Source organism: Arvicanthis niloticus, chromosome 14 (genome assembly GCF_011762505.2).
Source record: "Arvicanthis niloticus isolate mArvNil1 chromosome 14, mArvNil1.pat.X, whole genome shotgun sequence".
Classification (NCBI taxonomy): Eukaryota; Metazoa; Chordata; class Mammalia; order Rodentia; family Muridae; genus Arvicanthis; species Arvicanthis niloticus.
The window spans coordinates 45,918,444-45,938,551 of NC_047671.1; the positions used below are offsets into that span (position 1 = coordinate 45,918,444).

General features: G+C 44.0%; 1 protein-coding gene and 1 long non-coding RNA gene across 4 annotated transcripts in view; one reads left to right on the top strand and one right to left on the bottom strand.

Moving 5' to 3' along the window:
• The window catches only part of Sh3rf2 (SH3 domain containing ring finger 2), a 103,907-nt gene extending 92,162 nt beyond the window's left edge, over positions 1-11,745 (bottom strand). For 2 of the 3 annotated variants that reach the window (XM_076912727.1, XM_034518299.2), the window contains exon 1: positions 10,135-11,740. In XM_076912727.1, coding sequence (XP_076768842.1) covers positions 10,135-10,512 — 378 coding nt within the window. In that variant the 5' untranslated portion in view covers positions 10,513-11,740. Of the gene's footprint in view, positions 1-10,134 lie in introns of all 3 variants that reach the window. The other variant, XM_076912728.1, reaches the window with a different exon arrangement.
• On the top strand, positions 10,628-19,844 carry LOC143434328 (uncharacterized). Its single transcript, XR_013103748.1, has 3 exons — positions 10,628-10,752; positions 18,563-18,678; positions 19,635-19,844. It is a non-coding gene; the product is annotated as an uncharacterized LOC143434328 (long non-coding RNA).
• Positions 19,845-20,108: the final 264 nt, after the last annotated feature.

The following is a 20,108-nucleotide window of genomic DNA, read 5'->3' on the forward strand; positions in this document are numbered from 1 at the left end:
TGGTCTGTTTTGAGCTCTCTGGGATTATTTGCTTCATTTCTCCTTCTCCAGGCTAGTATCCTCTTATTAGCTTTTTTGGGGGGAAGGCCTATACCAAATGCTCTAAGTTGTTTAGACTCTTTCTCTTGACTGTGAATGATACCCAAAGGCACATTTTTCAAAGCCAGAAACCTTGGGACCATGGGTCCAGGACTCAATACTTAGCATATATGCCTCAGTGTATTTTAAAGTTTGTAGGCTTAGTTTTCATCTATCAGTGCTTAGATGATTAGTGACCCAGACCATATACATAAAAAAAAACCTAACTCAATCACTTCTCTGAACTCTCCCACAGCTACTGCAAGGATGCTAAAATTTGATCTGTAATCATATTCTCCTGTAAAAATAATAACACCGGCTGTGCCTGAGGCTACTATATACAATATAGAGATTCTAGCAGCACGCATGTCTGTGACTGCATGTAGACTGAGAGTCTTTGGGCTGGACAGATGGTTTAGAGATTAAGAGCACTGGCTGCTCTTCTACAGGGCCTGGATTCAATTTCTAGAACCTACACAGTGGCTCACAACTGTCTGTAGCTCCAGTTCCAGGGGATCTGATTCCCTTTCTTGGCCCGTGCAGGCAATGTGTGCATATGGTGCACAGATATACATTGCAGGCAAAATATCCAAACACATAACAAGAAATTAATTTCTTAAAATTAAAAACACATTAAATGAGAATCTGTGGGATGAAGTGTTTTGCCTCGGGAATGGCACTCAAGTGGTACACTCTACATGGAGTGTTTGGCAGAGAGGACCAGTCCCCTTACCTGTTATCTTAGCTACTGTGCTACTTTTAGGATGTATTAAGTCATCACTGTGGTTAGTGTATAAGGCTCTTTGAAGACAAGGGTCATGTCTCATTTGCTTTCATCTTCACCGAAGCCAAAGAGAAAGGTTATGTGTATCGTACCTACAAGAGCTTACAATCCATCAGGCCCTGTGTTAGGTAATTCCTAGATTTTTTTTTCCCTTGATTTATGCACTGAGTGGCACCAGGATTGTCATTTTATTTAATGTGTGGATGCATGGGTGAGTACCTGTGCTCGTGTGTGGAGGCCAGAGGAAACCTCAGGTGGAATCCTTAGGAAGGTCACCTACTTCTTTTAAGACAGGGTTTCTTAGGCTGGAGGGATGGCTTAGTGGTTGAGAATACTGGTTGCTTTGCCAAAGGACCTGGATTCAATTCCCAGCACCCACATGGCAGCTCACAGGTGTCTGTAACACCAGTTTCAGAGGATCCAACACCTCACACAGACATACATGCAGGCAAAACACATAAAATAAAAAATTTAAAAATTATATATATATATATATATATATATATATATTTCTATCTATCTATCTATCTATTTATCTATCTATCTATCTATCTATCTATCTATCTATCTATCTATCTATTGAGGCAGAGGGGGGTGTATCTCATGGGCTGGAGCTCACCAATCAGGTCAATGAACCCCAGGGCTTCTGCCACCTTGCTTCCTTAGTATACTACCATGTCCAGCATTTTGACATAGGTTCTGAGGATTGAACTCTAGACCTTGTAGTTGCTTTACTGAATGAGACATGCCCACAGCCCCCAGGATGCTACTTACCTCCATGTTCACAGCACAGTAATAGCCATTTAACTGGCAAGTGGGGTAGTATTTTAGCAGTTATATATGGCTACCTGGATGGGTAACCTTGGATGGTTAACCTTAAGTTAACCTTAGTAGGAGTTAGACCATTGACTGGATATTTTAATACTGTCTCACTGAATTCTCCAAATCACCCTGTGAGATATGCCTTGCTATTTCTATTTGATGCCAACAATTCTCAGAGTTGCTAAGTAACACTAAGTAACTTACCTAGAAGCACACAGCCAGTACCTATCAAACCAGGGCCTCTCTTCAGAGTCACAATACTATCTTTTTGTTTGCTTATCCTATGGGAAGTCTAATCAGACGTAGCAGAAAATTTGAAATGCATATTTTAAAATGCTTCTAAGACATCTGTTTCCTTACTCAGAAACACAGTCATACACAGACACACTCACACACACTGGCACACACAGACATACAGACACACACATACAGACATAGACACACACAAGCACACACACAGACACACACATGGATGCACATGCACATACAGACACAGACACACACACAGACACACACATATACACACAAGAGGTGAGGAGACCTATGCATATACCAGGTGCTGTGGGAAGGAGAGACTGAGAAGCTACAGTGGGTTCACAAATTCATGTTGAGATGATGAAAAAAGTTCTGGAGATAGTGACTATGGTTGTCAAAGTTGAAGGCTGTTTGTGCTGCCGAACGATGAACACAGAAGGGCCTAATGTGGCAGACTTAACACTATGAATGGTTATGTTAGGATTATGGAGGCAACTGAGTGCCCCAGCCATGTGCTTATCTACAGTGATAGTGGAAGTCAGATCAGTTTAGCTTGTAACTCACAGGCAAATTATCTTAGAGCCCTTTCCTTTCTGTGACTAACACCAATTAACTCCAATGAAATGTGCCTACCAAGAACCAAGGAGTGTGTGTGGACTCCTGGTGTGCAACAAAGGAGGTTAGCCTTGTGCAGACTAGCAGGCAGTTCCTGTCTTCAGGTTAGTGATTCGGGACCCAAGTGATCATGGACCTGACCCACCATGTTTTTTAAAGAGTGATGTTCATCCATCAAAAAGGTATTTAAGGAGGTGACTCATGACAAGAACATTTCAGGCACCATGTGCTTTGTACCTAATATAGTGTACAACTCATTCCTTAGATAGCTCTGTAATAGCTTAATTCACGAAGGACTCATTTCTGCACCGAGGAGTTAGCCCATGGTTCCATAAAGTCTACCAGAGACATGAACTCATCTATTTATTTATTCTAACTTTCAACAAACAGTTTGGAGTTCCTACCATGGGTTAGGCGGTAGACAAGGGGCTCTGAGGGCAGTATTGAAAGGTGAGGTTTGTGTTCTCTTGGAGTCTTGAAGAAAGGCTGAAGAATTGACAGAGATCCAAGCTGAATTCTGCGAGAGTTCCTGGCGTGACCTGTCAGGACAGGGCTTGTGTGTAGCAGGCACCGAGCGTTCTGGCTTCTGAGCTACAGCTCTGCGCTTGAGTGTCAGCACCACTGCAGACAAAGACCAAGCTGCAGGAAGCTCACACAAGAAACAGTGTCCTGTGCTGTTTTGTTACTAATGTTTTGGGTGTTGTGGCTGGCATTTCTATGCACTGGGTTTACTAGGTGACCTGACCATGCGAAGGAAGATTGGCTCTGCTTTCTTCTGCTTCTCCATTTCCCATCATGCTTGGCCACCATCTTGGAGCACACTTATCTCATTTAGCTGTATCAGATCCATCAAGTCTCTACTGATGTGGCTACAAGGCCACAAGCTGACATGTAGCCAGTTTGGCATGGCTGTCGAGTGACTTTATTACAGGGAGGAACTGGCATACACCTTCCAAGTGGTATCTAGTCACCCTGATAAGAAGACAGGACACCCTGCCTCCTCTCCATCTGTTTCCTCCCTTCCAGCTGCTGGTCTAATTCAGCACATCTCTGGCTGCCTTTCCGTGCAGCCCATGTGCAGGTCAGACCCTGCCTTCTCATCTCTTGACCCCATACTCCTTCAGTCTTTAAAAATGCCTGTCTTGTACAAAATTTCTTCAGACTGACCAAGCTTTATTCCCCTCAAAATGATCTACCTCATTACTTGACATTCTCATAGTATGTGTGACTCTATGTCTTCTTTGTCTTGTCTTAATCAACTTTATTGAATTATAACATACATATAGATTCATCCATTTAAGTATAAAAAGATAAATTTTGATAGTTACATACAATTACATTAAACATCTTCATTAGCCTCCAAACCATTATAGTTTACAATTCTGTATTTTCTGGAGCTTTTGATACATAGAATGAGGCAATACTGCATTTAGCACCGCCCCCCCGCCCCCCGCCCCCCAGCATTCCTAAGACTGGATGTGTCTTACAATGAATAGCTAATGTGGCCATGTTTCTTTTTTCTCCTATATGTCATAAGAATATAGACAATGTGTATTATAATGGATGTCATCTTACAATTAGTATCTAATTTATACACAGATACACATGCTATACCTGGGTTTGTATTCTTGTATGCTGATAGCTGGGTTTCCAGCCAGTTAGGGTTGGAGAATTAGCCCTGGGAAGGTGATATCCTTACTGTGCTGTGTCAGTTACCATAGCTCCTGTGGTTAGATACCAGTAGGAAGGAAAAACTGCAAAAGATGGAGATAGTGGGTTTCAGAGTTGCTTAAAACTAATGTCTGTGTTATGACTGAGCATGCGAACTCTGAGGCAGCGCTTCTCAAAGACTGTCCTAGCACGAAGGCCCTGACAAGAATGAGGTACAGTATTGTGGAGATTTGGGGAATGAGTTCACCCTAGTTCCACAAGCCTGCCATGCTGGCTGCTCAGGAGACTGAGGCAATGGGACTGGAGGTTCAAGGCCCATATGGACTGGGGGGTAAACTCAAAACCAGCTGGGCAATTTATCAAGACCTTTCTCTCAAATAAATAAAATAAACAAGAAGGGATGGGGGCAGAGCTCAGTAACTGAACATTTCTTATGTGTGGGCAAGGCCCTAGGTTCAGTCCCCAGCATGGAACAGAAAGAGGAAGAGGAGTTTGGGAAATAGTTTTTTTTATTATAATCTCTCACTTGGAGATTCCCAGTTCGTTAGAGGTCAAAGTCTTTTGAAATCTCAGCAGCATTCTGAAAAAGAAGTTTATAGTTTTGTGGTTTGACTCTGGAGCTCTGTGGGACACCCATTAAGGGTTTATAGTGCACACATGTGAAAGGCTTGTCTCCGGACTAAGCAAAAATGAAAAGAATGCAAAAGATAGCAGAACCCTGGAATGGGTCAGCTGAGGCCTCTCTTCATGGGCCATAAGCTACACAAGTACTTTCTCTTGCAAACCTCTTTATAGTATGATGAGATGTGTGTAGCAATCTTTCATAAGCAGAAAGGAAAACAACACAAAAATATGCATATGGTAATCCCCAAGGTGGTGTTTCCCTTGTGGTGAATAATTGATGTCAGCTAGGGAGAATTTCACTCCCCACCCACCTGCCTTAGAGCTAAGGCCTCTCATGGGGAATGAGCCAGACACCTTTAACCAACCAAAGCAAGCCAGTGTGATGAACCCCCTGCAACAGGTATCTAGGAGATAAGAACAGAATTTAACAGAATAAAAAGCAATGAGATAAATGAAAACCACCATATCGAAGTTAGATGATCCAAGTCAAAAGAAGAATAAAAGAGCCCCAAGAGAGGGTACAGAGTCAGATACCCACTTGTTTATACTTTCAGGAGACTCATAACAGTATTAAAGGGAAAGCTATGCTATGTATGCAGAGAGCCTGGTGCAGACCCATAGATTCTGTGCATGCGTGAGTCTCTATGAGGTCATATGAGCATTGCTCAGTTGTTTTAAAGGGCCTTGCTCCTATTAGACTTTTCTATGGCTGGTGCTTTATCATTTACTGTTGCTAGTGTGTCTTAGCAGCTGTTGGGTTCCAGGCACTTATGCTAAGCTCTCAATGCGCATCATCATGTTTTTACTTCGTAATGTCCGCACGCTGTATGCATGCTGTTATTATCTGTATTTTATGATACTGAAACTGAGGATTAGAGGCGTTAAGTGACTTGCCCAAAGCTTCACAGCTAACAAATGTTAAATCCCAACACCAAGGCAGCTCTGTTTGACCAGAAATCCATAAACACAGCAATGGAAGGGAGAGAGGGATGTAACTAGCAATTGGTGCAATGGAGGGCAGGGGACAGCAGTGACCTCAGGACCCTGTGTTTCTCCAAAGTTGTTGACAAATAAGAGTGAAGCCGAAGAGTCACCTGTGTCTCTGAGTTTCTCAACCACAGCTTCTACATACTTGAATCTTTCCACCTGCTACATATGGTTGTCCCAGGTGTCACCTGACTGCTGTTTTCAGGGATTGAAATGATTTTTAGTCTCTGCACACTTAGCAAAACCCACCATCTGTATTACGGCTTAGAACACATTTGAGACCCAAGAAAGGGGCACAACCACCTTGTGGTTTCTGCCTGACCTTATCTCCCTCAAGTGCTTTCTGACCTCCTTTTTTTTTTTTTTTTTTTTTTTTTGCTCCTCAGTTGCTTGCAACAGCAGCAACTATGACAAAGCCACCTGGTCTGTCCGTGGTGACAGCAGGTGTGTTCTCAATGATTTGGGGTGTGATTGTCACAATGCTTAACAATGCAGGTAGAAAGTCCAGCCTGAGAGACCCAGGTTGGTGACAGTTGTGCTGAGGAAGGGGGTGGAGGCAGTGAAAAGAGAAAATGCAAAGTTAACAGAGAGTCAGCATTGCTTGGGAGGTGAACCAGATTCTTGCTTTCTGTGTATGGTTTTAAATTTTTAATTAACTTTTTTGAACTATTCAGAGAAGCGAAGCATGTGAGCTCTCTCTAACCATCAACCCCACAGGCTCCCTAAGGGGTCTGGAATGGAGCCTCAAAGCCAGCCTGTGTTGAGACATCATATACCTGAATTATGGCCCATAGAACATTTAGATGAAAACCACACATGGCAGATACTCAGGGGACCAAGAATCCTTTTTGGGGTGGCACTTAATTCACAAAGCAGTGAGAGAGGGTGGGTGGTTTTGAGCAGAAAGTGCTGAGTTACTTCAGTAATGGTCACAGCTAATATTTATTGAGCCAGTCAATGCACTAAGAGTTAATGGGTGTGAATCAGCTCCTTGTATCTTGCAACAACACTCTGAGGTAGGTACTACCATTATCTTCAATTTGCTGATGGAGGATTGAAAGCTCTGAGGTTTAAGTGACTCAGTTAAAGTACACAAGCGGTGAAGGAGCAGACTTGGAGTTTGGAGTTTTAATTTCTCAATACCTTTATTTCCTGCCCCTAATTTCCTGACTAATAATTCAGAAATATTATTAAACGAAATGAGGAGGGAAATAGAGAAGCTCTTTGACAACTCAAAAACTTTTCGAAGGCTTGTGCAGTTCCTTTGGCTTGGCTGCACTGTGAGGAAAACCCAGAAGCCGAGGGATTTGTATCAGAAGAAGCCCACCAGAGCTCCCAATCTGGGTGGAATAATTGCATGCTATAAAAGCCCATAGCCACGTCTCAAGTTTTCTTTTTTACACAATCAGCTTGGGAGGGATTTAGATGTGTAGGCACAATGGGCTAATTTTTCTCTCTCTTGGGCTGGCAGCATGAGGTGTGCCTATTGGCTCCACCCTGGCATACTTGCTGGCACACCAGGCATCAGACCTTCTTGAGCCAACAAGAAGGATCCTGATGAGCTTGTTTGGTGGATGAGCCTGGACGAGCAGAACAGACTTTGGGCTTGTGGGTAGGAAGTTAAATGAACTCCTTCAGAGTGCCAGGCTATCAAGGAGACCCATGAAAGAGGTGTTTTACCAAATGGCACCCTATGACAACAGATTATTTTCTCTGCTCAGGGGAGTACTTTGACTTGGTGTTACCCCAGGTTCACCATAGACTCATGTTTAATAACAATGCCTGTTCCGCTTTGCTGCAAGGGCTATAACTCCTGTGTTTTTGCAGAATGCCTCACGAATGTCAGGGCACAATAAGCAGTCAATAGTGATGTTTACTATGATAACGATCTTCCAATGCCTTTCATCTGAGGCTCTCAGACTGCTTTGCAAGCACTAATTAGTTACGTGTCAAGGTGGCTCTTTTGTTTTTACAATACATTTTCCCATTTTACAGAATTTTAAATTGTGACCCAGCCAACTTAAGTGGCTTGGCCAAAGTCATACCAAGAGTTAAATTAACGATAATGATGGTGCTTTGCATTCCCCTGGCAGATGTTGTCCATGGTCATACAGCATGTTGCAAAGATAATTTCACAGTGCCTTAGAGAAGGAGTGGGGGTATCGAATATTACTGGCTATTGGCTTGGTTGGATAAACGGAGGCAGAGAGGACAAATAACTCCAGAGGGGTGGGGTGGGGTTGAATGATGTTGCAAGTCCAGTCTCAGAGTGACTGAGCTGGAAGGCACTATGGTTTCATACTTTCATACAGGAGAAATAGTTATATTTTTCAAGCAGAAACAAGTTGTGAAATGACACCATATTAACATCCGGGAATGGGCTTGTTCATATCCCAGTTAGAGGCAAAGGGCATGAGATGAATACTTCACTGAAAGAAAAGAATGAATTGGGGGTGCTCGTGGTAAGCTGTCAGCTCCTGTCTTTGAAAAGCATGTTTATTAATTGCGATTCTCTTGGAAAACATAAGCCCTCAAGGACTTGAATCTGTATTCCAGCCTAATGACAGGCTCAGGTCCACAGTAGCAAAGATACATTACTGTCTCCCTTGTCTCATATTCCAAGCCCCCAAGAAATGGTCCAAGGATACCCACTATCTTAATGTCTTACGTATTATCTGTTTTCAGTCTCCCTTGTGGAGGAGCAAGCTTGGTGACTCTTGCATGGTTCAACCCACAACCAACTGTGGAATCACTTTTTTTTTTTTCAACATGCTGGCAAGATGAAAACCTAGACAAAAGTATGCAAAGCAGACGGGGGACCCACCTCCTTCTAGGCAACATCCCCACAGTGATGATGTGTATCTCCTGAAAGGCAAGTCAGGCTTTCCCAGGGAACGGAAAAGAAGAGGCTTCTAGGTGTTAGGCATTCAAGGGAGATTTGCCAACCTGGAGACAGATAGCTTTTCTCTGTTAACAAGGCATGTTTGAATAAAGTTTGTTCTCCACCCCACTCTATCTTTGCAAGCCTGTGGATTCTGATTGTTTGAGGAGACTTCCAGAGAAGCGAGCGCCCATCCCTTCTCTGGAATGTGTTCACCACACACAAGCACGGCAGCAATAAAATCTTCAGCAAAGAAACCGCACCAACTTCCCGCTCTCATTTTTGAATCCTTACACACACAACCCTACCACATGGATGTCTGAAAGGCACTGTGAACTCCAAGAGACTGAACTCTCAGAAGAAAAGCTTTAGAAAACAGCTGTTAATGCACACCCCAGGCCTCTTCTGTGTGAGGAGAGAATGCAGGGCTGAACACTAACTCTTTGCAACCCTCCAGAATGGTCTTGGGACCCTGCTGCTAGCATTAAAGCTTGCTGTAGGCAGGGCTTCAAAGAATGCATCTTGGATGGCTTAAGTATGCCAATAGTCTAAGCCATAGTGTCATGTCCATTTTGGTTCAGGGAGTCCGGGGATGACAATGCAAAATAATCCGGATGGACTCACAGGACTGTGTTCTCCTCCAGATTTGTGCTCTTGCATAGCAGCCCAGATAATGTCCTTGGGATGTGCTATGAGGAGTAGACAGAGGAGCATAGGCGGCTTTACCCCATAGTCTATATGGTTTGGGATCTATAGCGTAGCCCTTGCCTAGCACGCATGTGTGTGTTCTCTTGCTTTGTAGACACACGTTCATATACACATGGGTTCTATTATATATCCTGGCCTTTGCCCTCAATCAATTCACTCCCAGAAACACTTCCCTCCTGTGTGATTTCATACATCAAGTATCTCGAGAAATATGCTTCGAACACACCATGAATTGGCATCATTGTAACAGCACTTCAAGACACGGGATGGGAAGACAGATTTAGACAAATTTCAAGCAACGCCTGACATATGAAAACTTCTCTGAAACCTTAAAAGCAACTTTCAGTTTTTCTTTGTTCCTCACCACCAGAACATTTCCCATACATTGCTCTGGCCCCTGAGCAACACACGAGAAAGACCAAGAACGAGCATCAACAAGTACTGTCCCCATTCGATTCCCTCTCGAAAAGAACTAAAGACAATCTAACAAGCGCTAAAAGTTCTGAGTCCAATCGTCAGATGGATTAGACAGGCTCAGAGTTCCCATTGTGTCTCTGTTAAGTGCTCACAGCTCACCCAACTGATTGCTAGGCAATCATCTCCAGCGCTCTGTCTACATGTGGCTGAAGAAAACTGTTTCCTAGCTCTTGGCATACACATAGCCAACCTCCAGAGTGCACATGATATGAGCAAGCAAGATTTCTCTTACCCCATCCATGTGGATTCTGACACTGGGCACCAGCCGGAAAGGGCTGGCCTGTAGACTTCTGGGGCTGCTCTTGGCTTTCCTGTTGTCCTGCAAGGTCAGTATTCGAGGCCTTCTAAAGGAGCCTCCTCTCCACGAGCTCTGCCCGGAGCGTACACCATCCAGCAGTCTCACCAGCAACAGGTTGGCGGGCAGCGCCTCGATGCTGCAGAACACCAGGGTCCTGCATTCCGGGCACCTCAGCTCCTTGTGGGCCTTGAAAATCCTCTGTAGGCATGGTTTGCAGAAGGTGTGCTGGCAGGGGAGAACTTTGGCTGTGACATCGAGCTTTTCAAAGCACACAGGGCACTCGAGGAGATCAAGTAACGTCAAATCATCCATTTTATTTTAAAACGCCAGTCCCAATCTGGAGAAGCGGGATCCACATTGTAGGGGCAGCCGAGCCGAGGGGTTAGAGCCAGTCTTTTGGGAGCATCAGAACTCCCTGCCTGTTTGAAAGAAGGAGGAAAAAAAATGCGACTGCCCTGAGAGGTGTGTCCCACCTACATGGAGGCAGTGTCTTGAGAGGCGGCTGCAAGTACTTTGTTCCGGGAGCGTCAAATGACTCATTCTGTGAAGCAGGTTAGAAGACTCAGCTTGTACCTGCTGCAGGGATCAGAGGGAATTCTGCACAGTGCCTGATTGCTCATTGCCTCTGAGTGGAGGGCCCAGGCAAGGAGAGAAAACTGTCCAGCTGAGGCACGGAGTTACTTGTCTACCGGAAGGGCTGGAGGGATCCTTTCTTTTGCGTAAAGCACAGTCAGTCTTAACTCATACTAAGGCCCTGTGAGGATAACTATCTACCTTTCCTTCCCTGCCCCCCTTCACCTCCCCCGGATCGGTTTGTCTTCTAAACTCCAGCAGCACAGGCAGAGGAGCTTAGGAAAGTGTTCATGGGATCCTATGCAGATGTAGACTTCTCTCCATCACAGCGGGGCTTGTTCCACTATTTTGTTTTAGAAATGTACAAGACAAATTCCTACTCCCCAGTATTGTTTGGCCTTAACTCTATCCCCTGTCCCTCTCCCTGTCTCCCTGCGTTCCTCCATTCCAGATTAGTTTAGTCAGAGACATTCTTCCTCCTACCAGGTGAGGTCCTGGGGCCTGTTTAGTAGCTTTGACAATTGTCCTGGGTTTCAGCTGAAGCAGAAAGGAATTCAGGCTTGTGGTTACAGCCTACAGAAACCCAGAGGAAGCAGCTTGAGTGAACGGGCAGGCGTGTGTGTGTGTGTGTGTGTGTGTGTGTGTGTGTGTGTGTGTGTGTTCCCAAAACAATCCTGTCTTTAGAAACAGTTTCATTTTGGATGCCTGAAACCAAGTGTCCAGTTTTGAGGGATTCTTCCCCCTCCCCCACAAGTCAGTCACACCCAGAATCTGGTCACGGTTGGGCTTGGCAGGAGGGCCAGTGGCCCCCAGCAGTTAGCAGAGCTGAAATGTCTTGTGCTGAACAAAGAAGGTGCCTCGGGGTGGCAGGGTGGGGGTGGAGGTGTGGGGGTTGTCTTCTCCAGAGCCGTCAGCACGCTGGAGAGGTGTGTGAGGTCACTAACCTTGTACCTATAACTGCAGTTAAACTCTGCTTGCTGGGTTCTGGGCTGGGCTGGGGCTTGCTCCTTCTAACTGGCCAGCCTTCTTTCGTCTGAAGGGCTGGGCAGCTGACAGCCAAGCTTTGAAAACTTCCACCAAAGTCCTTCCAGTTTCAAGGGATCACCTTACCCAACCCTGTTAACACTGTCGCTGCCAGTGACTGCCAGCCTCACTGTGGCTGACCTATCCTTGATGTCACAGCACCTAGGGCCAAGCAGTAAAGAGTCTGTGCACCCAATTTCCTCATTTTTTTCTCCTCTACCCAAGCAGCTTAAAGTTGCTTAGTTAGAAACATGCCGAAGTGCTCATACTTATTTTTAAACTTTTATAAGTATTTCCTGAGAAGGTCAAACATATTAATGATAGCTGTGGTGCAAAGATAAGCCAGTCTCTCATAAAATACTGGTTTTAAAAGTAATAATCACTCCTAGGATTTTGAGATGAGAGGGACTTCAGTAATCTTTGGCTCAGTTTCTTCCAGTTTAAAAAAAAAATGAGTGAGATGAACATGCACATGCTTTGAAAATGGAAGCCCAGGAAGGTCTTTTAAAAAGGCAAAAAGGTAATGGTGGCATATCTCCTGTCTGTTATTTCCTGTAGTCATTCCACACCCTGAAATGATGCTAAAGTACCAATAATGTCTCATGTGAAGTTGCAAAGCATTCTGATGGAGAAAGCATTCGATCCAGTAAGTAGGTGATGGCATTACATAACAGCAGGGTGGCCCCTGTCTGGGTCAGCTACTACTCTAAATACTTTACCTGCATTCACCTGCTTAACCCTTACCTTAACCACCCAGATGCGGATGCTAAGACAGGAAAGCAGGTCATCCGACAAGTGGCATCAGATGGAAGGCAGGTGGTCTGTGCTCTTAACGACTGTGCTACAGAGTAAGCAGGCTTTAAGAGATGAGAGGTTTGAGGGCACCTGACCTCATCTAGAATGGCAAGAAGTCAAGAGAAAATGACCCGGACTGACCAACCAGCATGCCTTGCAGATGAGGCAGCTGTGCCCAGAGAGATCAAGAGATTCTCTCAAGTTGCCTAGTGAGTAAGGATAAAGCTGCAACTAGAAACTGGATCTTCATCCTCCTCCTTCTCTTTTAATCCTCCTCTTCCTCCTCTTCTTCCTATTTCTCCTTCTTTCTTCTTCTCCTCCTTCTCCATCTCATCCTCCTCCTTCTAATTCTTTTCCTCCTCCTTCTCTTCTAATCTTCCTCCTCCTCCTTCTTCTCTTCCCCCTCTTCCTCCTTCTCCTCTTCTCCCTCTTTCCTCCTCCTCCTCCTCCTCTTCCTCCTCCTCCTCCTCCTTCTTCTTCTTCTCTTCCCCCTCTTCCTCCTTCTCCTCTTCTCCCTCTTTCCTCCTCCTTCTCCTCTTTCCTTTCTCTTACTCTTTTACTTCTTCCTTCTCTTTCCTTTTCCTCCTTTCTCGATTCTTCTTTCTTCTCCCCCCCCCCCCCCCCCCCTTGTGTCTTTTGGCTGTGTGTCTGGTCTACATCTGTAATCCTAGTACTGGAAAGCCAGAGGCATGACCTTGAGGCTATCCTGGGCTATATTATGAGACTCTGTTCCCCACTCTCAAATACAAACCAGTTTTTCTATTTTCTTTTCCCTCTCTACCCTCTTTTTGTCCATCTACCTAATTAATCTTTTTATCTTTAAACAGAAGGGTAACAATCTTTGGGAGAGGGAGGAGAGCAGGGGTTGAACCTAAGGCTTCATACTTGCTCCAATGACTCTATTTCTAGTCTAACTGCCCTGCCTGATAATAATTCTTTATCACATGGAAGTCACTTAGGCATGGCTTCTTTGAAAATTCTTAGAGGAAATCAGGGAGCCTGTGGTGGTTTGTCTTTCAGTGTTCCTCCATGTCAGTTGAAAGAAAGAAAGAAAGAAAGAAAGAAAGAAAGAAAGAAAGAAAGAAAGACGCTCAGAATGAAGGAGATGTCAGAAAGGAGCAGGGATAGTCTTCTCTTCTGGTCTCGGGCCTTAACTTCTACCCATGTTCAATTGAGAGAACATGCATAACTCTTCAAATTTCCCCTTTGAGCAGTGTCTCATTACATTCAGATTTGCGGTGTCTGACCACAAGGGCAGTTTGAAGCTCTGTGCTGGGTCTTCATTCTCATTTCCTCTCAGGAAAGCTCAGCGCCTCTGAGAACTGCCTTGTAGTCACTTGTCTTCTAGAATGTACTGCTTCAACACTGGCACTTCTGTAGTAGGATCTGGGAGTGTCCCCCACTTCCCTCTCTGATTCTTAAATACAATCTATCTCCCTGACAAACCCCCATCCGCACATACATGTAGACGTCAAGCTTCAACTAGAAACGTATTATAAGGGTCTATGATTTGCCAAAGAATGATACACTGGACTCAAATTGTATGTAAACACAAAGAGTGCTTTATTCTGTGGAAGTCCAGCATGCGGGGGGTGGGGGGGGGTGTCTCCCATTGTCAAGACAGAGAGAAAGCCAAGTGAGCTCACAGGCCTGATTTAAATGACATTAGGAGAATTCCAGGGTAGGCGATGTTTATTTTGTTCCATTTCTAGAGATGTTTCTACTAGAACCATTACGGGGTGTAAGGACTGAAAACTGTTCCTGGGGAAGTCTGGAAACTATTGCTGAGGAAGTCTGGAAATGTTGTCGTTGTCCTTGCCTCAGGCCAGGTTGGGGGGGTGGGGAGTCGGAGAGGGAGGGGCAGGCTCTGAGACCTGAATTTGCCTGGACTTACCCAGTTCTTGGAAACAAAGATTTAGGCCTCTTTTCCTGAATTGCCAATTTGAAGCCTGTCATAGAGTCAGCCTAGTCTTCTCAGTATATAACATTTATAAATGGATAATAAATTAATAACAATAATAGAAATGTTATAGATAGCTTAATATATGCCAGATACTAGTGAGAAAACTTTAAGCAAATTACCTCCGTAAGTCTTCCAGCAGCTCTAGGTGGTAGGTGCTGTAACTTTTCCAGTTACAACTTTTGACTTGAACCTGAGGGTTTTTTTTTAATGTTACAAATTCCTGTACACACAATGAGTCTATTCAAGCATTTTTACTGTGTAAATCCACACATGTCTACATACAAAGTCCACTGTGAATCCATCAGCAGACTGTGGAAGCAACCCAAGAAAATAAGAATAAAGGAAACTAGGGTTCTTTGGCACTCCCCTCCTTCTGTGTCACCATCTCATAGCCCTCTCTGTTTCTGTACAGTTGGGGGGGGGGTCACAAAATTCTTTGGAGGCTCCCATTCCTGAGAAAATTCAATCACATCTGCTCCCCTGAGAAGGCAGGCAGGAAAGACCAATGAGTTACCTTTTCCTAGTGTATTTGGCAGTTGGAATTTTAAAACCAGAATGAGGTTGGAAGATGTGGACTGGAACAGGGCAGAGAAAGTTTACACTAACTGGGGATGGGGGGGGTGGTGGTTTCTCAATTCATACCTGTAGGTGGTCCCTAACCACCCACAGAGAGGTTAGTCTCTAGAAGAGCCTTTCTTTTGAAGTGTTGGAAGATGGGGTGGGGGTAGAGGGTGGATTCAGATGGAGATTTGATTCTGGCTTTCCCAAGCACTACCTTGGCATCAAATCAGACAAATAGCTTAGTTCTTAAAAAACAAACAAAAGGTGGACTGTGCATCCTTCCCAGGCCCCCTGCACCACAATCGATTGATCCACTCTTTACAAGGCAATTCCAGGCTATAAGCTTGTTTAATGTCTGTGCGGCACTTAGGAGTTTACCCTGCTTGTATTCACATGTTGATTCATGCTAAAAGTAGACTAATCTGATCGTTTGGTTCCCCCATTCAACATCTTTCCTACTGGCCTTAGGCTGAAATCCAAGTCTTTCTTTTGGCCTGTGAGACTGTGTATGATCTGGCTTATCTGCCTGAGCTTGTGCGAACACATCCCCTCTGTATTCCAGAGGCTGCCTTTTTTCCTTCAACCTTCTTTCTCTCTCCCTCCCTCTTCTTTGCCTGTTTCACATTCTCTGTGACTTTGAGCTTCAATTAAACGCCCCTTCTTTCGGGGAAATGGTCTTGATTTCTGTGAGGAGGGAGTTTGCCATCCTATCCTCTTTCATAAAGGTTTTCACAACGTAACTCAGCCCTGTAATCATCCATTAATGTCTAACGCTCCCAAACAGAGCAGAGGGGAATGAAGCACTTACTTGGCCAACTATGTGACTGGTATGTAGCTGGTGCTCATCCCATGTGTACACATGAACTTAAGAGCAGAAGAGTGAGTGCATGAATGGATGAATACTGTTTTAAATGGGTTGTGTTAGGAAATCAGGTATAGTGGCCTATGTTGAAACACTAGATTGTGAGTTCGAGGCCGACTTGAAAGACTGTAAAAAAAAATCATATTTAGGGCACTATATATCAAACCTGTATTATATCAGACACATCTTTGGAGTCAAATTGAATACCCTGAGCTCCATCTTTTACTTGAACTAAGAACTTTCACCAGATTTAGGTAGATGTCACTTAGCAGTGTCTTGCCTCAGGATCTTGCCATATATTTCTTCTTGCCTCCAAACCTAGATGTTGTTTGATGGCACCATGTGGATTACCTTTGGGAACCTGATCACACACACAGGGCTCTGTGGGTTGCCTTTGAGAACCTGATCACACTCACAGGGCTCTGGTCCAGAAGCAGAGTCGTCTTAGGTGGTGGTAGCTTATGAAGAACATTCTGATCTCTCTTTTCCTTTCATGATACTCCTGAGATTTCGCTAAGTCCTGTCAGCAGAGGAAAGTTCATCTACAGGGGGCGCCACATAGAATTACTGCCTCTAACTTCTGCCGCTGAATAAATTACTTTCAAGGAATCAACCTTTCTCTCAGATGAAGAGAGTTTCTTTCAATGTGAAAATCGCAAAATAAGTGCACCTGGTTTGGATGTAATTTTAGAATTATAATTTTAGAGGTATGCCATCTAAAACATACCATTTGGTAGTGCATGTGTGTATGTGTGTGTGCCTATGTGTCTCTGTGTATATACGTCTGTGTGTGTATGTGTCTCTGTGTGTTTGTGTCTCTGTATGTGTCTGTGTGTCTGTGTGTTTGTGTCTGAGTATGTGTCTCTGTGTGTGTCTGTGTCTCTGTGTGTGTGTCTGTGCATGTGTGTCTCTATGTGTGTGCTGCTGTGTGTGTCTCTTTCTATGTACGTGTGTGTCTCTGTGTCTCTGTGCAGATACAGTATGCATGTGATGGCATAGGTGTTGGGATCAGAAGACAACTCCTGGGAGGCAGTTCCTTCCTTCCATCAAGTGGTCCAGGGGTTAGATTCAGATGGCCAGGCTGTGGAGCAAGTGCTTTTGCTAGTGAAGCTATCTCACTGACCCACGTAAATCATTCTTCTTTCTGCTCTCAGTGTTCTTAACCTTAGGCTCTCTACCATAAAGTTAATCAGTGGTAACTCATCCATAGAGTTCCCATGACCTCTAGCTCTGTGGAGCGAGAGCTGTGACATCAAGAAGACCTCTCTTGGCTCTCACTGCATTCTGGTGGAGGCTTGCCCTTCTCACTCTCTTCCTTTAGTATAAATTTGCATGTGCATTTATAGTATTTAAATAGAGATGTGCTATTTCCTGATGTTAAATTAGACCCTGTGATTTGATTTTTCGAGAGAGTCCTTGGGAACTTTTGGAACTCTTCAGGAAGTAGACGGAATGCAGAAAATGAGCATCTTCCTAGCGCTGGATTCAAAAGCAGCCAGAGGGTGGGCTGGCTGGCTGTGGGGTATCCTGTTATTCTTTGAAATGAAGTTACCTGAGGAACTTATTTTCTCATCAGGGGATGTTTGCAGGTGAAGAGTGTATTTTAGGGTATTTCTGTGCAATCATCAGGCCTGCAGTAAAGCCATTTAAGTCTGAGACAAGGATAAAGAGTCATTATTAATGTTCTCAAGAGGACCCGTGGTCCTTAAGTTAGTGAGAAGCAATTGGAATCCATGTCACGAGCATGACTGTGGACTCCTACAAACCTAATCTGAGTCCCAGCTCCGCCACTTGCTACATAGCCCACTTCATTCCTCTCTTCCTTGGATTCCTCATGTATCAAATGAGGTTGCTGGTAGGATACACCTCATGGATTCTTTCCAAGTAGTCTGTTGATGCAGTCAACAAGTGCTTACTAGATGTAGGGTTCTTCTCTCCCTCCTCTTTTTCTTCCTTTTTGGTAAGCAGATTATTTATTTATTTATTTATTTATTTATTTATTTATTGTATTTATTTATTTTTTTTGCCAAAGACTTTTTATTCTAAGCCAAATTAACTCCAAGGAAGAATATAGCAGTATGTGTGGCCAACCAGTTTACTATTGAATGGAACAATCTAATCAATAAGCCACCATGGCTCAGAGCTGCACCTGACTCTCAAGCCTCTTGTCATAGGAATACACTTTAAGAAAATTAAAACTTTTTTTGATAAAAAAATTTATTTTAAAAGGAAACTTCAAAAATATTTCTGCAAATGATCCAACAGGTTTACTTGGTCTCTTTGTAGGTAAGAGTAAATGCTTGTGTGGTTATGGCTAAAAAGGAAGAAGCTTGAGGTCACGCTATGATGCATAGTGAGTTTGTATCCAGTCTGCGCTACATGTGTTTTCTAAAAACAACAGGAACAAACAAAACAGAAACCAAACCACCAATAAACCAACCAACCAACTAACCAACCAACCAACAACAACAACAACAACAAAGAACCCAGGGACTGCACTGATAATAAAGTGCTTATCACACAAACCTGAGGACCTGAGTTTGACCTTGTTACCCATCTGAGAAGCCATATGCTTGTAATTCCAGATCAGTGGAGGTGGACCACCAGGGCTCACTGGCCAGCCAGCATTGCTACTCAGCAAGTTCCAGATCCCTGGGAGAGAACCTGTCCCAAAGAACAAGGCTGATAGCTTTTGAGAATGGTATGTAAAAATGACTTCTGCCTCTACATGTACATATATAAACACACACACACACACACACACACACACACACACACACACACACACAGACACAAAACCCCCAAATAGTTTAAATCATTGAAGATTTACTACAATATTTGCAAGGAGGAGAGGTAAATCCAAACAGTCTACTCATACAACTGATTTTTTTTCGGTTTTTGGTTTTTGTTTTTTTGAGACAGGGTTTCTTTGTGTAGCCCTGGTTGTCCTGGAACTAACTCTGTAGACCAGGCTGGCCTCAAACTCAGAAATCTACCTGCCTCTGCCTCCCAAGCACTGGGATTAAAGTCGTGTACCACCACTGCCCGGCTGAAATAATCATTAAGACAGTGAATTCCATAGGCTCTGAAAGTGCAGTCGGCCACCAGCAATCCAGAACAGGTATAGGCCATGGCGAAAGGAGAGCTTGTGACTGTCATGCCACTTCTAAGTGGACTGTGTATCTTTTTTTTTTTAAATTGTTTCCTTTCTGAGGAACTCAGTAAATACTTTGATTAAAACCCCAAGCAAGATAAGGCCTTAACTTTTATACACTAAGCAGATGCATGCAAAAGCTGGCAATTTGCCGAGGCTGTTGGGCAACCACAGTCTTGCAGTTTTGATTACACAGGTAGGGAAACTGCAAAGTGAGTCACACTGAGTCCTATGATTAGTCTTAGACATCCATCCATCCTGAGTCTGGTCTTCAAGGACAAGTACAGATTACATGAGAAACAAGCACTCTCATTTTAATATTTACTTTTCTATTTGAAATTACTTTTCTATTTCTGAATGTAAGTAACACTTATCAAATCAATTAGACACTTCTGAGGGGCTCCTGAGCGGTGCCAATTACACATTAATTATATGCTACTATGTCCCATTTACTTGCTTTCCCCTTCATTTTTCTCCTCCATTGTCTTCACCTCGTGGTGCAGGAACAACGCCTGTGCAGATCGCTCTGGGACTGATACCAATTGATGCAAAGATCTACTAAGCCCTGAGCATGGACCAGTCACATTGAGAAGGCTTGGGACTGGACATCTGGAGACTCTGGAACACTCAGCTCTCCCATCAACAGCTCTGTGTGTACAGCATTTTCAAGCCCCACCCATAGAAGCTGCAGTCAACATCATTTACTTCTCAAGCTTGTGGTGAGCAACACATTTCTTAATACGTATTGGTAATAAGTATTACGTAGTGGAGCGATAGCTACTATATAGAGAGTGCTCAAATGATATTGGTGACAGTGTCTGTACTTTCTATTTGTCCTAGTCATGTTCCTCTGGAGTCAAGTGACCCTAGCCGTCTTATTAAATAACAGTAAGACCCATAGCTGGGGGTGGTGGCATGCACCTGCAATTCTGGCACTTTGGAGGTTGAAGCAGGAAGATTTGGAGCCCAGGTTCATT